The following is a 21,090-nucleotide window of genomic DNA, read 5'->3' as shown; positions in this document are numbered from 1 at the left end:
GAAACAGTCACCATCATTCATTCAACTGCTGTCTTGCCAGCAGTGCACAAACATCATGCCCCTACACAAATGTTAACTTGCTCACACTCCAACAGCACATCAACCCATAAAAACCACTTGGTCCCTACTTACTCTTTACTATGCTCACCCAAACCTGCCTGATGTTCAAAACCTTAGCACTCAAAGCCTCCTCTACCTTCTCCCTCCAACCCTTGGAATGATCCCTACCCCTCCTCCTAATCCTATTCTGTTCCATACTCTTCATATGCTTTTTCATTAATTAAATACAGTGGTACCTTGACTTATGAGTTTAATCCATTCGGTGACCTAGCTCGTAACTCAATTTGCTCGCATATCAAATCAATTTTCCTCACTGAAATTAATTGAAATGCCATTAAACCATTCCAGCCCCCAAATAACACTAATATAAAATCTACGTCTTTTTTATCTATCACAATTGATCTAATATGACATAATAAACAATTTAAATAACATAGAAACATGATATATACTCTAGAATGAATAAAATGTGTCATTATGTGACGAGTGGTAGTGGCCACTTCCGAGGTAAAAATAATTATTGCTCTGACCATATCTTCCCATGCTTCCCCTTCTGAGTCTTATTATCCCCTAAACCAAATGTTTATATACTTTCTTACCACTAGCGCCCCAAACGTATATACAGTAGACAATCTTTTAACATGGTAGTTACGTTCCTGAAAACACCGTGTTAGGTAAAACCGTGTTAGATGAACTGAAGAACTTGTGGGAAAAATAGGGTTACATTCCTGAGCCTCAAAAAAGCCAAACAACTTTTTTTTAGGCCTCCACATCTTACAAAAATAAAAGTGAAAATGTAATTGTAGTTCATTGATATGACGTTTTATTCTATTTTTACTGATTAAGACTACAAATGTAACAGAAATAATAGTATTTACCTTAAATTGTGGATGCTGGTGTTTGTGGATGATTGTGAAGAATGGGGAGAGTTATGTTGTGGCCCTACTGGGCTGAGGTGGATGGTATAGGTTCTGGTATTGAAGTTAATGGTTGTACTGGAGTGTCTAACTTAGTCATTCAATCAAGTGATTCAGTAAGTCAGTCAAGTGATTCAGTAAGTCAGTCAAGTGATTCAGTCAGTCAAGTGATTCAGTAAGTCAGTCAAGTGATTCAGTAAGTCAGTCAAATGATTCAATAAGTCAGTCAAGTGATTCAGTAAGTCAGTCAATTCAGTAAGTCTCAAGTCATTAAGTCAGTCAAGTCATTCAGTAAGCCAGTCAAGTGATTCAATAAGTCAGTCAAGTGATGAAATATTAAATTACAGTGACCTTGTGCTGAAGAAGCCCTTTATTACCTTTGGCCTGTCACAGAGGTACACAAACATGTGCCATCCACAAAAATTTTAAGATAGTCCTTGGTTGGTGTAAATTCCAAAGCACTTTTCTCATTATCAAGTACTTTGGTTAGTGATGGTATCCATGTTCAGTACAGCTGTGTTGTATAGAATGTAGCAATCTAAGCATATAGGAGTAATTCAAGACTTAAACCCTCTTGTCAGCTGGGAAGAAGTCCTTTACCCTACCAGTTGGGTCACAAATTGGCAAGTATTTAAAATAGGTTTTTGAATAAAACCACAGGTTGTGGTCAGTCCCATGGTAATATTTTACTCCTTACCCTTGCACTTGTGTCTGGTAACCTGCTCCATTGTACTTATCAGTCTCAACACAAATTTACATTGCCATTTATCTAATAACTTTGAAATCTTGAACCATTATTAAAAACATTTATAGAAATATATATATATTTTACTGCATAGACTGTATACACTGAAGAAAACTAAGAGCTATATGCCTGAGTGTAATTAAAAAATCCAGTAGCAAGTTGGTGAGTGTTATCAGCTTTGCATATTAGCTTGTAAAACTGATAAACCAACACAAAATATTAATTACTAACATCAGTTTTCCAGTGGGCAACGGTAAACAATATGATGTTCAATGAGGACAAATTCCAACTACTCCGTTATGGAAAACTGGAGGAGATAATAACTAGAACAGAGACTACTGACTCCGGCCATACAATAGAGCGGAAAAATAATGTAAGGGACCTGGGAGTAGTAATGTCTGAGGATCTCACTTTCAAGGATCACAACAGTGCCACGATCGCACGTGCAAAGAAAATGATAGGATGGATAATGAGAACTTTCAAAACGAGAGATGCCAAGCCCATGATGATCCTTTTCAAATCACTTGTTCTCTCTAGGCTGGAATACTGCTGTACATTAACATCTCCATACAAAGCAGGTGAAATCGCAGATCTAGAGAGTGTACAGAGATCCTTTACTGCACGTATAAGTTCTGTCAAGCACCTTAACTACTGGGAACGCTTGGAAGCACTTGACTTGTACTCGTTGGAACGCAGGAGGGAGAGATATATCATAATCTACACTTGGAAAATCTTGGAAGGAATGGTCCCAAATCTGCACACAGAAATCACTCCCTACGAAAGTAAAAGACTGGGCAGGCGATGCAAAATGCCGCCAATAAAAAGTAGGGGCGCCATTGGTACACTAAGAGAAAACACCATAAGTGTCCGCTGCCCAAAACTGTTCAACAGCCTCCCATCAAGCATTAGGGGAATTGCCAATAAACCCCTGGCTGCCTTCAAGAGAGAGCTGGACAGATACCTAAAGTCAGTGCTGGATCAGCCGGGCTGTGGCTCGTACGTCGGACTGCGTGCGGCCAGCAGTAACAGCCTAGTTGATCAGGCCCTGATCCATCGGGAGGCCTGGTCATGGACCGGGCCGCGGGGGCGTTGATCCCCAGAATAACCTCCAGGTAACCTCCAGGTAAGTCAGTCAAGTGATTCAGTAAGTCAGTCAAGTGATTCAGTAAGTCAGTCAAGTGATTCAGTAAGTCAGCCAAGTGATTCAGTAAGTCAGCCAAGTGATTCAGTAAGTCAGTCAAGTCGTTCAGTAAGTCAGTCAAGTCGTTCAGTACGTCAGTCAGTCACACAAACTTATGTTTAATTCTTATTTATGTGTACAAAGTAACACTTCATTATGGCCACAGGATGTCTTATCTGATATCTTTGTTTCCTTCGTTAATTCTAAGACTTAAATGCTTACACCTTTTCTTGCCACTTTGAGCAACACTGATATGCTTACTGGGTGTCATGATTGCTTGGCAGATACAAGATATAGCAATTAAAAGATCAAAACACAATTCACAATCACAAGCTTGTAGCAGAGAAGTTGGACTGGACAGGTATGAAGTACGAATGCATTGATGGTGGGGTGGTGTTGGGGGGTGGCTGGGGACAGCGGGAGGTCTCCCCAGCTGAACCACAACAAGGCGGCCGGTTGAGGAAAAGGGAAGATTTTTTTTTTCCTTCCCACAAACTGAACCATGTTAAATTCATCATACGTGTTACATAAAATTGTGCCGCAATTCTTCAATCATGCTATACCCAAATCGTGCCAAATAAACTCATGCTAAATGACGGTCTACTGTATACGTTTTATTTTTCCTGCCTCCAAATTTGGCACTATTGGCCTGAGATGCCTGGTCAGCATAAAATGGGTCTTAACACTTGGTGTGCGCCATATTAAAAAAATCTGGAACTACTTAGTACCCTGTGGGAGCACCAGTTAAATTGAGCGCCAACTAGAGAGAAAACAGCGCAGCAAACACCAAGGATTCACTGATGTCATGTCATATTAACACTTCCCTTTTAAGAGGAAAGCGATGTTGACCCCAAGTTTAGTGGCTCTGAGGTGGATGTGGCCACAAGTGGTCGAGGAAATATCAAAAACCTCGATAATAACCCATGTGCAACATTTGTGCAACACCCTTTCAGAATGTCTTATAACCTATGCCCTAAGTAAAGAAAAACAATTCTGGAACATGTGATAAGTGTTCGGCAGGCTGGCTGGCCGGCCAACTGGCTGGCTCTATCTCCGTCTGTCTGTCTGTGTATCTATGTCTATTTCTGTGTCTCTATCTCTATCTGTCTTTATCTCTGTTTGTCTGTTTTTGTCTGTCTCTATCTGTCTCACAGGTACACATAAATACAATTACACATAATGTAAATTACCTAGGATAACCTAAAAAAAATCCAAAGTGCTCTATTTTCCTTGTAGATATAATGCATAAGAATACCTGCTGGTTCACAGTTGCTCTCTCTGAAGCAGAGAGACAAGCAGAGAGATGGAAAGAGAGACAAGCAGACAGAGACAGACACCAACACTCATCAAATGTAACCCCTTATCTCATCTCATCACTGCACCCTCACTGGCGCTCATCAAAAGTCACCCCTTATTTCATCTTATCACTGCACCCTCGCTGCCATTCATCGAATGTCACTCCTTATCTTATCACTACAAGTGCACCCTCAAGATGCTCATCAATGTCACCACTTATCACTGCACCCTCGCATGGGCTCATTAAATGTCACCACTTATTGTATCACTGCACCCTCATAGATGCTTGTCACTGACACTTGTCATACATCATGCTTCAAGGGAACTTATTATTATTTTTTTTTTTAACAAGTCGGCTGTCTCCCACTGAGGCAGGGTGACCAAAAAAAGAAAGAAAATCCCCAAAAAGAAAATACTTTCATCATCATTCAACACTTTCACCTCACTCACACATAATCACTGTTTTTGCAGAGGTGCCCAGAACACAACAGTTTAGAAGCATATACCTATAAAGATACACAACATATCCCTCCAAACTGCTAATATCCCGAACCCCTCCTTTAGAGTGCAGGCATTGTACTTCCCATTTCCAGGACTCAAGTTCGGCTATATAAAAATAACCGGTTTCCCTGAATCCCTTCACTAAATATTACCCTGCTCACACTCCAACAGATCGTCAGGTCCCAATTACCATTCGTCTCCATTCACTCTTATCTAACACGCTCACACACGCTTGCTGGAAGTCCAAGCCCCTCACCCACAAAACCTCCTTTACCCCCTCCCTCCAACCTTTTCGAGGACGACCCCTACCCCGCCTTCCTTCCCCTACAGGTTTTTATGCTCTCCATGTCATTCTACTTTGATCCATTCTCTCTAAATGACCAAACCACCTCAACAACCCCTCTTCAGCCCTCTGACTAATACTTTTATTAACTCCACACCTTCTCCTAATTTCCACACTTCGAATTTTCTGCATAATATTTACACCACACATTGCCCTTAGACAGGACATCTCCACTGCCTCCAACCACCTCCTCGCTGCTGCATTCACAACCCAAGCTTGACACCCATATAAGTGTTGGTACTACTATACTTTAATACATTCCCTTCTTTGCCTCCATAGATAACGTTTTTTGTCTCTACATATACCTCAATGCACCAATCACCTTTTTTCCCTCATTAATTCTATGATTAACCTTATCCTTCATAAATCCATCTGCTGACAAGTCAACTCCCAAGTATCTGAAAACATTCACTTCTTTCATACTCCTCTCCAATTTGATATCCAATTTCTCTTTATCTAAATCATTTAATACCCTCATCACCTTACTCTTTTCTATATTCACTTTCAACTTTCTACCTTTACACACACTCCCAAACTCATCCACTAACCTTTGCAATTTTTCTTTAGAATCTCCCATGAGCACAGTATCATCAGCAAAAAGCAACTGTGTCAATTCCCATTTTGTATTTGATTCCTCATAATTTAATCCCACCCCTCTCCCGAACACCCTAGCATTTACTTCTTTTACAACTCCATCTATAAATATATTAAACAACAATGGTGACATTACACATCCCTGTCTAAGACCTACCTTTACTGGGATGTAATCTCCCTCTCTTCCACACACACTAACCTGAGCCTCACTATCCTCATCAAAACTCTTTACAGCATTTAGTAACTTACCACTTATTCCATATACTTGCAACATCTGCCACATTGCTCCCCTATCCACTCTATCATATGCCTTTTCTAAATCCATAAATGCAATGAAAACTTCCCTACCTTTATCTAAATACTGTTCACATATATGCCTCAATGTAAACACTTGATCTACACATCCCCTACCCACTCTAAAACCTCCTTGCTCATCCGCAATCCTACATTCTGTCTTACCTCTAATTCTTTCAATTATAACCCTACCGTACACTTTTATTGGTATACTCAGTAAACTTATTCCTCTATAATTTTTACAATCACTTTTGTCCCCCTTCCCTTTATTATAAAGGGACTATACATGCTCTCTGCTAATCCCTAGGTACCTTCCTCTCTCTCTCACATTTTTTTTTTTTTTTATATCACACAGGCCGATTCCCACCAAGGCAGGGTGGCCCGAAAAAGAAAAACTTTCACCATCATTCACTCCATCACTGTCTTGCCAGAAGGGTGCTTTACACTACAGTTTTTAAACTGCAACATTTACACCCCTCCTTCAGAGTGCAGGCACTGTACTTCCCATCTCCAGGACTCAAGTCCGGCCTGCCGGTTTCCCTGAACCCCTTCATAAATGTTACTCTGCTCACACTCCAACAGCACGTCAAGTATAAAAAAACATTTGTCTCCATTCACTCCTATCAAACACGCTCACGCATGCCTGCTGGAAGTCCAAGCCCCTCGCACACAAAACCTCCTTTACCCCCTCTCTCCAACCTTTCCTAGGCCGACCCCTACCCCGTCTTCCTTCCACTACAGACTGATACACTCTTGAAGTCATTCTGTTTCGCTCCATTCTCTCTACATGTCCGAACCACCTCAACAACCCTTCCTCAGTCCTCTGGACAACAGTTTTGGTAATCCCGCACCTCCTCCTAACTTCCAAACTACGAATTCTCTGCATTATATTCACACCACACATTGCCCTCAGACATGACATCTCCACTGCCTCCAGCCTTCTCCTCGCTGCAACATTCATCACCCATGCTTCACACCCATATAAGAGCATTGGTAAAACTATATTCTCACACATTCCCCTCTTTGCCTCCAAGGACAAAGTTCTTTGTCTCCACAGACTCCTAAGTGCACCACTCACTCTTTTCCCCTCATCAATTCTATGATTCACCTCATCTTTCATAGACCCATCCGCTGACACGTCCACTCCCAAATATCTGAATACATTCACCTCCTCCATACTCTCTCCCTCCAATCTGATATTCAATCTTTCATCACCTAATCTTTTTATCCTCATAACCTTACTCTTTCCTGTATTCACCTTTAATTTTCTTCTTTTGCACACCCTACCAAATTCATCCACCAATCTCTGCAACTTCTCTTCAGAATCTCCCAAGAGCACAGTGTCATCAGCAAAGAGCAGCTGTGACAACTCCCACTTTGTGTGTGATTCTTTATCTTTTAACTCCACGCCTCTTGCCAAGACCCTCGCATTTACTTCTCTTACAACCCCATCTATAAATATATTAAACAACCACGGTGACATCACACATCCTTGTCTAAGGCCTACTTTTACTGGGAAATAATTTCCCTCTTTCCTACATACTCTAACTTGAGCCTCACTATCCTCGTAAAAACTCTTCACTGCTTTCAGTAACCTACCTCCTACACCATACACTTGCAACATCTGCCACATTGCCCCCCTATCCACCCTGTCATACGCCTTTTCCAAATCCATAAAGGCCACAAAGACCTCTTTAGCCTTATCTAAATACTGTTCACTTATATGTTTCACTGTAAACACCTGGTCCACACACCCCCTACCTTTCCTAAAGCCTCCTTGTTCATCTGCTATCCTATTCTCCGTCTTACTCTTAATTCTTTCAATAATAACTCTACCATACACTTTACCAGGTATACTCAGCAGACTTATCCCCCTATAATTTTTGCACTCTCTTTTATACCCTTTGCCTTTATACAAAGGAACTATGCATGCTCTCTGCCAATCCCTAGGTACCTTACCCTCTTCCATACATTTATTAAATAATTGCACCAACCACTCCAAAACTATATCCCCACCTGCTTTTAACATTTCTATCTTTATCCCATCAATCCCGGCTGCCTTACCCCCTTTCATTTTACCTACTGCCTCAAGAACTTCCCCCACACTCACAACTGGCTCTTCCTCACTCCTACAAGATGTTATTCCTTCTTGTCCTATACATGAAATCACAGCTTCCCTATCTTCATCAACATTTAACAATTCCTCAAAATATTCCCTCCATCTTCCCAATACCTCTAACTGTCCATTTAATAACTCTCCTCTCCTATTTTTAACTGACAAATCCATTTGTTCTCTAGGCTTTCTTAACTTGTTAATCTCACTCCAAAACTTTTTCTTATTTTCAACAAAATTTGTTGATAACATCTCACCAACTCTCTCATTTGCTCTCTTTTTACATTGCTTCACCACTCTCTTAACCTCTCTCTTTTTCTCCATATACTCTTCCCTCCTTGCATCACTTTTACTTTGTAAAATCTTCTCATATGCTAACTTTTTCTCCCTTACCTGGAGTTTACCTGGAGAGAGTTTCGGGGGTCAACGCCCCCGCGGCCCGGTCTGTGACCAGGCCTCCTGGTGGATCAGCGCCTGATCAACCAGGCTGTTGCTGCTGGCTGCACGCAAACCAACGTACGAGCCACAGCCCGGCTGATCAGGAACTGACTTTAGGTGCTTGTCCAGTGCCAGCTTGAAGACTGCCAGGGGTCTGTTGGTAATCCCCCTTATGTGTGCTGGGAGGCAGTTGAACAGTCTCGGGCCCCTGACACTTATTGTATGGTCTCTTAACGTGCTAGTGACACCCCTGCTTTTCATTGGGGGGATGGTGCATCGTCTGCCAAGTCTTTTGCTTTCGTAGTGAGTGATTTTCGTGTGCAAGTTCGGTACTAGTCCCTCTAGGATTTTCCAGGTGTATATAATCATGTATCTCTCCCTCCTGCATTCCAGGGAATACAGGTTTAGAAACCTCAAGCGCTCCCAGTAATTGAGGTGTTTTATCTCCGTTATGCGCGCCGTGAAAGTTCTCTGTACATTTTCTAGGTCGGCAATTTCACCTGCCTTGAAAGGTGCTGTTAGAGTGCAGCAATATTCCAGCCTAGATAGAACAAGTGACCTGAAGAGTGTCATCATGGGCTTGGCCTCCCTAGTTTTGAAGGTTCTCATTATCCATCCTGTCATTTTTCTAGCAGATGCGATTGATACAATGTTATGGTCCTTGAAGGTGAGATCCTCCGACATAATCACTCCCAGGTCTTTGACGTTGGTGTTTCGCTCTATTTTGTGGCCAGAATTTGTTTTGTACTCTGATGAAGATTTAATTTCCTCATGTTTACCATATCTGAGTAATTGAAATTTCTCATCGTTGAACTTCATATTGTTTTCTGCAGCCCACTGAAAGATTTGGTTGATGTCCGCCTGGAGCTTTGCAGTGTCTGCAATGGAAGACACTGTCATGCAGATTCGGGTGTCATCTGCAAAGGAAGACACGGTGCTGTGGCTGACATCCTTGTCTATGTCGGATATGAGGATGAGGAACAAGATGGGAGCTAGTACTGTGCCTTGTGGAACAGAGCTTTTCACCGTAGCTGCCTCGGACTTTACTCTGTTGACGACTACTCTCTGTGTTCTGTTAGTGAGGAAATTATAGATCCATCGACCGACTTTTCCTGTTATTCCTTTAGCGCGCATTTTGTGCGCTATTACGCCATGGTCACACTTGTCGAAGGCTTTTGCAAAGTCTGTATATATTACATCTGCATTCTTTTTGTCTTCTAGTGCATTTAGGACCTTGTCGCAGTGATCCAGTAGTTGAGACAGACAGGAGCGACCTGTTCTAAACCCATGTTGCCCTGGGTTGTGTAACTGATGGGTTTCTAGATGGGTGGTGATCTTGCTTCTTAGGACCCTTTCAAAGATTTTTATGATATGGGATGTTAGTGCTATTGGTCTGTAGTTCTTTGCTGTTGCTTTACTGCCCCCACCAATCGCTCCTCTTCCCTCCCGCACCCACTTTCCTGTAACCACAAACTTCTGCTGAACACTCTAACACTCCATTTTTAAACCTACCCCATACCTCTTCGACCCCATTGCCTATGCTCTCATTAGCCCATCTATCCTCCAATAGCTGTTTATATCTTACCCTAACTGCCTCCTCTTTTAGTTTATAAACCTTCACCTCTCTCTTCCATGATGCTTCTATTCTCCTTGTATCCCATCTACCTTTTACTCTCAGTGTAGCTACAACTAGAAAGTGATCTGATATATCTGTGGCCCCTCTATAAACATGTACATCCTGAAGTCTACTCAACAGTCTTTTATCTACCAATACATAATCCAACAAACTACTGTCATTTCGCCCTACATCATATCTTGTATACTTATTTATCCTCTTTTTCTTAAAATATGTATTACCTATAACTAAACCCCTTTCTATACAAAGTTCAATCAAAGGGCTCCCATTATCATTTACACCTGGCACCCCAAACTTACCTACCACACCCTCTCTAAAAGTTTCTCCTACTTTAGCATTCAGGTCCCCTACCACAATTACTCTCTCACTTGGTTCAAAGGCTCCTATACATTCACTTAACATCTCCCAAAATCTCTCTCTCTCCTCTGCATTCCTCTCTTCTCCAGGTGCATACACGCTTATTATGACCCACTTCTCGCATCCAACCTTTACTTTAATCCACATAATTCTTGAATTTACACATTCATATTCTCTTTTCTCCTTCCATAACTGATCATTTAACATTACTGCTACCCCTTCCTTTGCTCTAACTCTCTCAGATACTCCAGATTTAATCCCATTTATTTCCCCCCACTGAAACTCCCCTACCCCCTTCAGCTTTGTTTCGCTTAGGGCCAGGACATCCAACTTCTTTTCATTCATAACATCAGCAATCATCTGTTTCTTGTCATCCGCACTACATCCACGCACATTTAAGCATCCCAGTTTTATAAAGTTTTTCTTTTTCTCTTTTTTAGTAAATGTCTACAGGAGAACGGGTTACTAGCCCATTGCTCCCGGCATTTTAGTCGCTTCATACGACACGCATGGCTTACGGAGGAAAGATTCTTTTCCACTCCCGCATGGACAATAGAAGAAATAAAGAAGAACAAGAGCTATTTAGAAAAAGGAGAAAAACCTAGATGTATGTATATATATATGCATGTGCGTGTCTGTGAAGTGTGACCAAAGTGTAAGTAGGAGTAGCAAGATATCCCTGTTATCTAGCGTGTTTATGAGACAGAAAAAGAAACCAGCAATCCTACCATCATGCAAAACAGTTACAGGTTTCTGTTTCACAGTCATCTGGCAGGACGGTAGTACTTCCCTGGGTGGTTGCTGTCTACCAATCTACTACCTAAACAAAAATACCAACCACTCCAACACTATATCCCCCCCTGCTTTTAACATTTCTGCCATGATCCCATCAGTTTCAGCTGCTTTACCCCCTTTCATTCTACGTTATGCCTCACACACCTCCCCCACACTCACATCCTGTTCTTCTTCACTCCTAAAAGATGATATACCTCCCTGGCCAGTGCATGAAATTACCGCTTCCCTTTCTTTGTCGACATTTAAAAGTTCTTCAAAATATTCTCGCCATCTACCCAAAACCTCCATCTCCCCATCTACTAACTCCCCTACTCTGTTTTTAACTGACAAATCCATTCGTTCTCTAGGCTTTCTTAACTTTTTTAAGTCACTCCAAAATTTTTTCTTATTTTCATTAAAATTCCTTGACAGTGCCTTTCCCACTCTATCATCTGCTCTCCTTTTGCACTCTCTCACCACTCTCTTCACCTTTCTTTTACTCTCCATACACTCTACTCTTCTTATAACACTTCTGCTTTGTAAAAACCTCTCCTAAGCTAACTTTTTCTCTTTTATCACACCCTTTACTTCATCATTCCACCAATCACTCCTCATTCTTCCTGCACCCACTCCTATAACCACAAACTTCTGCCCCACATTCTAATACTGCATTTTTAAAACTATTCCAACCCTCTTCACACCCCCCCCCCCACTACTCATACTTGCACCAGCCCACCTTTCTGCCAATAGTTGCTTATATCTCATTCGAACTTCCTCCTCCCTTGGTTTATACATTTTCACCTCCCTCTTGCTTGTTGTTGCCATTTTCCTCTTTTCCCACCTACCTCTTACTCTAACTGTAGCTACAACTAAATAATGATCCGATATATCAGTTGACCCTCTATAAACGTGTACATCCTGGAGCCTACCCATCAACCTTTTATCCACCAATACATAATCTAACAAACTACTTTCATTACGTGCTACATCATACCTTGTATATTTATTTATCCTCTTCTTCATAAAATATGTATTACTTATTACCAAACCTCTTTCTACACATAGCTCAATTAAAGGCTCCCCATTTTCATTTACCCCTGGCACCCCAAAATTACCTACTACTCCCTCTACAACATTTATGCCCACTTTAGCATTGAAATCCCCAACCACCATTACTCTCACACTTAGTTCAAAACTCCCCACGCATTCACTCAACATTTCCCAAAATCTCTCTCCTCTACACTTCTCTCTTCTCCAGGTGCATATACACTTACTATAACCCACTTTTCACATCCAACCTTTATTTTACTCCACATAATCCTTGAATTAATACATTTGTAGTCCCTCTTTTCCTGCCACAACTTATCCTTCAACATTATTGCTACTCCTTCTTTAGCTCTAACTCTATTTGAAACCCCTGACCTAATCCCATTTATTCCTCTCCACTGAAACTCTCCCACCCCCTTCAGCTTTGTTTCACTTAAAGCCAGGACATCCAGCTTCTTCTCATTCTTAACATCCACAATCATCTCTATCATTTGCACAACATCCACGCACATTCAGACTTCCCACTTTGACAATTTTCTTATTATTCTTTTTTAGTAATTATTACAGGAAAAGGGGTTACTAGCCCATTGTTCCCAGCATTTTAGTTGACTTTTACAACACGCATGGCTTACGGAGGAAAGATTCTTATTCCACTTCCCCATGGATATAAAAGGAAAAGTAATAAGACCAAGAACTATTAAGACCAACAACTAAGATAAAATCAAAGAAAACTCAGATGAATGTGTAGTGTGACCTAAGTAGAAGTAGCAAGACATACCTGTAACCTTGCATATTTATAAGACAGACAAAAGACACCAGCAATCCTACCATCATGTAAAACAATTACAGGCTTTCGTTTCACACTCACTTGGCAGGACGGTAGTACCCCCCTGGGTGGTTGCTGTCTACCAACCTACTATGATTATTATTATTATATACTCCTGTGTATCCAAAACATTGCTGGGACCTATAAATACTTTGCATATATTCCTAGACAATAGTAAATGACCAAGGCAGGTGTAAATGTCCACCTGTCAATGTGTTCGTGACAATTTGAGTACAATTTCAGTACCTAATATTAGTGTCAAAACAAAGATTGGTTATGAAATGACAAGAACTACTATAAACTGTAATTATCGGAACATAAAAATTATATAAAATATAAAAATGAGGAAAAAAGGTATATCGGCAACACTTCTGCAAGCGGCAGGACTCCATGTTGCTGTCAGGTGAGCATTAACCCTTTGAGGGTTTTGGTCGTACTAGTACGTCTTACGCGTAGGGGTTTTTGACGTACTAGTACGCATAAATTCTAGCGGCCTCAAATCTAGTGGGAGAAAGCTGGTAGGCCTTCATATGAAAGAATGGGTCTATGTGGTCAGTGTGCACAGTCTAAAAAAAATCCTGCAGCACACAGTGCATAATGAGAAAAAAAAAACTTTGACCATTTTTTTGGAATAAATCAGCGACTTTGCAGTGTATTTTCGTATGGTATTTATTGTTGTATTCTAGTTTTCTTGGTCTCATTTTATAGAATGGAAGACATATTACAGAAATTGAGATGATTTTGACTGGTTTTACAATGAAAGGTGCCTTGAAATTGAGCTCAAAGTAGCAGAAATGTTCGATTTTTACCAAACTTCAAAAGTAAACAAATCGTGCCAAGCGTGCAATACACGTCAACTGGTGAGTCTAATATTCTTTCACAAGTGCACCAATAATATTTATACCATTTTTTACACTAATGCAGTAGTCTGCATAACAGTAAATCTTATATTTTTTGCGAGAATAAAAATTCAAAGTGGAAAGCAAAAGAATATAAGAGGGGCCTTGAGACGTGACTAATGACGAGAGGAAATGTCATTTTAGTGCCAGGAATGTCTTTCTTGTTTATTCTAGACCCTATTCGGAAATTGGCATCTTTTGAAATTTGTGTGAAATTGGCAAAATTGCTAAATTCTGACCACTGTACTGGATAGTTGAATTTCATAAATGGGTGGTTTCTTGCACCCATTCGATAGAAAAAATGGAGTTCTATCGAAATATTCATGTTTTTTGTCGACTAGTACAGTGAAATTGGCTGAAAATGGGGCTTAAAGTGGGCAAAATCGCCGATGCGTAAACATCGCCGAGACCGCTAACTTTGCGAGAGCATAATTCCGTATGTTTTCTATCAAATTTCAAACTTTTGGTGTCATTATGATCGAGAAAAGATTCTCTATCTTTTCATAAGAGAAAATAATTTTTTTTTTTTTTTAAATTTGGCCGACCCTGAGAACGAGTTTCGGAAAGGGCCTGTCGACCCTCAAAGGGTTAAGTGCCAACTTCGCAGCCTCATATCTCGGTATGTACTGACCTTAATTTTTTTTATTTTAATCCTATAACACAGAAAAATGTTCTCTATTTCCATAATAAAAAAAAAGATTTTTTTTTATTTTTCAAAATATTTGGGGCACTGGGAACACACACACACACACATATATATATATATATATATATATATATATATATATATATATATATATATATATATATATATATATATATATATATATATATATATATATATATATATATATATATATATATATATACATATATATATATATATATATATATATATATATATATATATATATATATATATATATATATATATATATATATATATATATATATATATACGGACTGTTTAGGGACTAAAAGAGAAAATGGAGTGTTTGTGATGCTAACTGCACTAGATCACTAGTTTCATAAGGAAAACACAAACAATGTACAGTATTTATAAATAAGAAATATTGTACTAAAACATAATAGAGAATGTAAAGAAATAAGCTGGTTTTATAAAATGTACATACATGTACACCTACCATCCGACTTACGACCGAGTTCGGTTCCGAGAAACCGGTCGTAAGTCGAAATGGACATAAGTCGAACTTTACTACTGAATATCAACATCACATTTTTGTAATGTCTTTATTTTACAATGGACCCTCACATACCGTTGGCATCACATAACGTTAAATTTGCATACCGATACATTTTATTGCTAAAATTTTGCCTCGCATACCGCTAAAAAACTCGCTCAACGCTATTGGTCTGAGACGCGTCTAATGTGCGGCCTGAGCCAGCCTCACGTTCCACCGGTGGCATTGTTTACAAGCCAGCCTCCACGGTAACATCCAAGTATACAATCGGAACATTTCATATTATTACAGCGTTTTTGGTGATTTCATCTGCAAAATAAGTGACCATGGGCCCCAAGAAAGCTTCTAGTGCTAACCCTGTGGTAAAAAGGGTGAGAAATACTATCATACCACAGTCAGCTGCTGCTGCACCACGATCAGTTGTTGCTGGACCAGTCAGCTGTTGCTGGATCAGTCAGCTGCTGCTGCACCATGGTCAGCTGTTGCTGGACCAGTCAGCTGTTGCTGGATCAGTCAGCTGCTGCTGCACCACGGTCAGCTGCTGCACCACGGTCAGCTGTTGCTGGACCAGTCAGCTGTTGCTGGATCAGTCAGCTGCTGCTGCACCACATTCAGCTGTTGCTGGACCAGTCAGCTGTTGCTGGATCAGTCAGCTGCTGCTGCACCACGATCAGCTGTTGCTGGACCAGTCAGCTGTTGCTGGATCAGTCAGCTGCTGCTGCACCACGTTCAGCTGTTGCTGGACCAATCAGCTGTTGCTGGATCAGTCAGCTGCTGCTGCACCACGATCAGCTGTTGCTGGACCAGTCAGCTGTTGCTGGATCAGTCAGCTGTTGCTGGACCAGTCAGCTGTTGATGGATCATTCAGCATCTGCTGCACCACGGTCAGCTGCTGTTGCACCACCATCAGCTGTTTCTGAACATGACTCGTCCCGAACCCGTCCGTCCAGCCTGAGTGCCTGCCTTGCCGTCATTGTTTACAAGCCGGGGTGGCCGGTTGCATGCATATATTCGATACATTTTGTATTATTCCATTATTTATAGTGCTTGTAACTGCTAAATAAGCCACCATGGGCCCAAAGAAAGCTTATAGTGCAAACCCTGTGGTAAAAAGGGTGATAAATACTATCGTACCACGGTCAGCTGTTACTGGACCAGTCAGCTGTTGCTGCACCACAGCTGCTGCTGCACCATGGTCAGCTGTTGCTGCACCATGGTGCTGCTGCACCATGGTCAGCTGTTGCTGCACCACAGCTGCTGCTGCACCATGTTCAGCTGTTGCTGCACCACAGTCAGCTGTTCTTGTTGCTGCACCACCGTCAGCTGTATTACTTGAAGATGTGGAGAGTGTGTTGTTGGTGTGGCTTAACGTGAAACAATTACCAAGAAACGATTAACCCCGGAGGGTTAGCCACCTAGGATAACCCAAGAAAGTCAGTGCATCATCGAGGACTGTAACTTATTTCCATTGGGGTCCTTTATCTTGTTCCCTAGGATGTGACCCACAACAGTTGACTAACACCCAGGTGAACAGGAAAAAAATGCCTGGAACTAGTGCTCATATTGGTGAGGTTAGTGGGGAGGATGTGGAAGAGTTGGTGGAGGAGGACAATGAAGAACTAACCACTGATGAGCTGCTAGATCATCTTCAACAGTAAGATGCCACACCTGAGGAAACTGCTCCGGAGGAGGGGATAGAGAAATTGAAGAAGTTGCCTACTTCAAAGATTAAGGAAGTGTGTGCAATGTGGCTTAAAGTGCAAACCTTTTTTGATGAAAATCACCCTCACACAGCTATTGCAAGCCATGCTGGTGACTATTACACTGACAATGTTGTGAAACACTTTAGGAAAGTCATAAAGGAATGAGAGGTACAGGCCTCTATGGACAGATATGTTGTGCGACAGAAGTCCAGTGACTCTCAAGCTGGTCCTAGTGGCATTAAAAGAAGAAGGGAAGTAACCCCAGAAAAGGACTTGACACCTCTAGTCCTAATGGAAGGGGATTCCCCTTCTAAACACTAAGACCATCAACACTCTCCCCTCCTCCCATCCCATCAATCATCACCAGATCTTCAATAAACTGTGCATGTCTTCTTCAGTTTGTGTGTATTAAAATTAATATTTCATGTGGTAAAAAATTTTTTTTTTCATACTTTTGGGTGTCTTGCACGGATTAATTTGATTTCCATTATTTCTTATGGGGAAAATTAATTCGCATAACGATAATTTCGCATAACATTGAGCTCTCAGGAACGGATTAATAGCGCTATGCGAGGGTCCACTGTATTGTTTTATTTTGGTATTTCATGTTTTTATTTACTTTTTATGCTGTTAATACTGTATTTTATACTGTAAGGTTTAGGATAAACACTTTGTACAACACAAATAGTTGTTTATTTCCCAGAAATTTAGCAAAAAAAAACACGGTCGTAAGTCGAGCAGGTCGTAAGTCGGATGGTAGGTGTATTTACCTTGGAGAACAGATGCTGATGGAGGTGGAGGGTGGAAAAGATAGGCAGAGCAGTGTATGCTGTCAGTGGCTCTATAAACCCAACAACAACAAATGTAGGCAGAGGAGACTGGAGGAGTTCGTTTCATTTCGTGCTTTTTCTATTGCTTAATTGCTTAACTTACTTGCTACACTCTTAATGCTACACTTTATTGCTGAACTTAATTGCTACAATTTGTCTTTTATTTTTTTTTCAATTCACTGGAGGAGTTCATACTGCTTTAGTATCGTACATATCATAGAAGTACTACACTGGTACTGCCTCGCCAACTCCACTTCCCACACACCTTGCTCGTGTTTTTCTATGATTTCATTCTTTAATTCAATGGACATCATCCTCTTCTTCTCAGCGCTGTCCTTTGCACTTACTTTCTTAGGACCCATGGTTAGAAAAAAGAAATTTGGTAAAATAACTGCACAAAAAGCACAAAATGCAAGCACAACATAAGCGAGATGCTTCCATGGCGAGGTAAACACATGCACTGCTGAGCGGATGTTGTGACGTTCGCTGTGCCAACTAGTGGTGGTGTATCTGAAGCTCACTCCTAACTCGGATTTTGGCTCATAACTCAGAGCACAAAATCGACCATGCGACAGCTCGTAACTCGGAAAACTCGTACGTTGGGGCACTCATAAGTCAAGGTACCACTGTATATATTTCTCCTCCTAGCTTTACTTTTAGTTCCTTTACATGTGCCTGTTTATTTTTTTAAATTGCTTTCCTTGTCCTACAGTCGATTTATATTTTCCACAATTTTTGGTTAACTGGAGCAAGCAATTTATGGCTCACACATTTTTTTTTTTTTTTTTTTTACACGGAGCAAAATTCCATAGGGCAGGATTGCCTTCTAAAGTATTATCCCCATCTTGAGTTTGTTCCCAGACTGGTCTATTTATCTATAAATGGTTGAACCCCTTCCTGAATATTTTTCCTTTCCTTTAAGATTTTCATGCTTTGGCAATTCCCTCTGTATCATTGCATGTTTTATCTTAAAATTTATGTTTTACTTTTCCTTACATATATTATTCAACTTATGCTATTTCATAGTATCCTCTGATTCTCCATATTCGCCATGTGAAAGATGCATCAATGATATAAATTTAAGATAATGTATATAACTACAGTGTGTCCTTAAGCTCCTCCAGAACTGTTTGGCAATACAAGATTTTCTATATCTCAATCTGTATTAAAATATGTACATGTATTTGATAAAAATCAATCATTAATACATACAGGGAGACTGACAAATTTTTCATTAGTATGGCTAGTTTGTATGAGATGTTAATGAAAAAAAAGTATTAGCTAGCAGAGAAAAAAAAGTTGCAGGCATCAAAATGACTATTTCCTCGGAATATAATTGTACACAAGCAAAATAAAAAAGGAACATAACCAAGGCACTGCTGAGACTAACCTGTCAGTGGTGTAAACATAGGCTTGGCCAGTTCCAGCAATGGGCATAAGAATGTCTTGCTCCAACTGAATACTTTCTGTACCTTCAGAATCCTCACAGCTACAAAAATGTCATCAAAGTAATCACCATATTGGCAGATAAAAGAAAGTACACTATGTAAATGACAAATATGTACAGTATTACATTCAAACAATTTAAATGTCTCATTAAATTCTACTTTTTACTCATTACAACCTCACTATGATTATCTTGGATGTATTTAACTAACGAGTAATAATTAACATTTAGGCACTGTATGCTTACCCAGTACCTTACCTATAAAAATCTTGTCTGGAATTAAAAATTTCTCCTACTCGCTTGAATATATCAGGAGAGCAAATGTATACGCCACAATTGATCAAATTAGACACAAAGGTGGATGGTTTCTCAACATAGTGGAGAATTTGATGCGTTTCTTTGTCTTCAACTGAAAATGACATACAGAAAAACTTTATAATTACAATAAAACCAAAATAACTTAAATGTAAAGTTCAGTCTGAAAACTTCTACGGAACATTCCTGATTTACAATTTTACTTTACAAAGGTATATAACTGAAGATTTCAATACAAATCTTTTGTAAACATCATATATTATGCACAGCATAAACTAAGTTTAATGCTAAGACAAGATTAGCAAATAATCAAATAAAATACTACAACAGTTGACTTTATATACAAATGCAAGTTAAAATAAATTACTAATTGCAATTCATATAATGCCATTTACATAGGAAGAGTATTTACAATTATGGGGAACATTCTATGCATCATGTTATAAGAATAAAACTAGGATAATGGGGCAAAATCATAGTAGATCCCTCTAATAGACACACCTAAAATTGGAAGGTTGGCCTAAAGGCTGCACTACATACCAATACAGCCATACATAGTGGATTGCTGCCGTGTGGCTTCTGTGCCCATGATAGTGATGAGGGAAGGTGTTGAGAGGCTGGTATGAAAATTTAGTATTTCCTGCAGAGGAAAATCTCCACACACATCCCCATTCAACACAAAGAAAGCATCAGGATTTCCTGAACTAATTTGATCTCTGAAGTGATAAATGCCTCCTGCTGTGCCTAAGGCTTGGTATTCTTGAAGATATCTGGATTGTAATAAGTGAAAGAGGCAACACTATTAACAAATGATATATATTTCATAAAAATGTTGCAATTAATTAATGAAGTACAGATTATAATACTGTATTTTCAAATACAGCAGTCCCCCCGTATCTAAAGGGGATATGTTCCAAGACCTACCATGGATACCTGAAACTGTGGATAGTAGTGAACCCTAAATATAAGTCATTTTTCCTTTAATTGCATGCCTATGATAAAGTTTAATTGACAAATTATGCAAAATAAGGCTAGAATTAATACTTTTCACTGATGGGAAGCATTACATGACTTTTCTTAGACTTTGAAGAACTGCCAGCTTCTATACTTTTGCACTTTCGGGCTATTATTACGAAAAATTAAGGGTTATTTTGGGCCAAAGTAAAGAGTGGATAACTAAAACCACAGATATCAAATCTGTGGACACAGGGGTCCTACTGTACTGTGGTGCAAAGAAAATTAACAATGCAATAAACAATTTTAACAAATGCCTATGGTAAGAAGATAAAAAAATCCCATTTCAGCTGCTAAAGCAATATTTTTTATTCAAACCAATAACAAGGCTCCTAACTTCTCTGAAATGTAATTTTATGATAAATTTATAAACTTTTCATATTATATAAACAGTAAAACAATTTCATTATACTGTACAGTACATTATATATGACTGACAGTCATGCAAATAAAACTGGCCTGCATTTATTAACACTTACTTGCAGCTGGCATTATTTAAATAGTTTTCCCTATCAGTTGCATTTGAGAGTAACAAGTAGGTATTAAAAATTAAGTCAAA

At 39.8% G+C, this 21,090-nt stretch overlaps 1 protein-coding gene across 7 annotated transcripts in view; it reads right to left on the bottom strand.

Moving 5' to 3' along the window:
• Gmppa (GDP-mannose pyrophosphorylase A) overlaps positions 1 to 21,090 on the bottom strand; it is a 61,639-nt gene that overhangs the window by 29,138 nt on the left and 11,411 nt on the right. For all 7 annotated transcript variants that reach the window (XR_008407906.2, XM_053785177.2, XM_053785182.2 and 4 more), the window contains 3 exons: positions 20,058 to 20,287; positions 19,461 to 19,611; positions 19,146 to 19,244 (listed from right to left, as the gene is read on the bottom strand). Coding sequence is in view for 6 of the 7 variants with exons in the window: in XM_053785177.2 (XP_053641152.1) it covers positions 19,146 to 19,244; positions 19,461 to 19,611; positions 20,058 to 20,287 (480 nt within the window). In the remaining variant the exon portion in view is untranslated. The remainder of the gene's footprint in view (positions 1 to 19,145; positions 19,245 to 19,460; positions 19,612 to 20,057; positions 20,288 to 21,090) is intronic.

This window comes from Cherax quadricarinatus, chromosome 45 (genome assembly GCF_038502225.1).
Source record: "Cherax quadricarinatus isolate ZL_2023a chromosome 45, ASM3850222v1, whole genome shotgun sequence".
Taxonomy (NCBI): domain Eukaryota; kingdom Metazoa; phylum Arthropoda; class Malacostraca; order Decapoda; family Parastacidae; genus Cherax; species Cherax quadricarinatus.
Note: the sequence above shows the minus strand (reverse complement) of the source record. Positions and strands in the feature narration are given on the sequence as shown.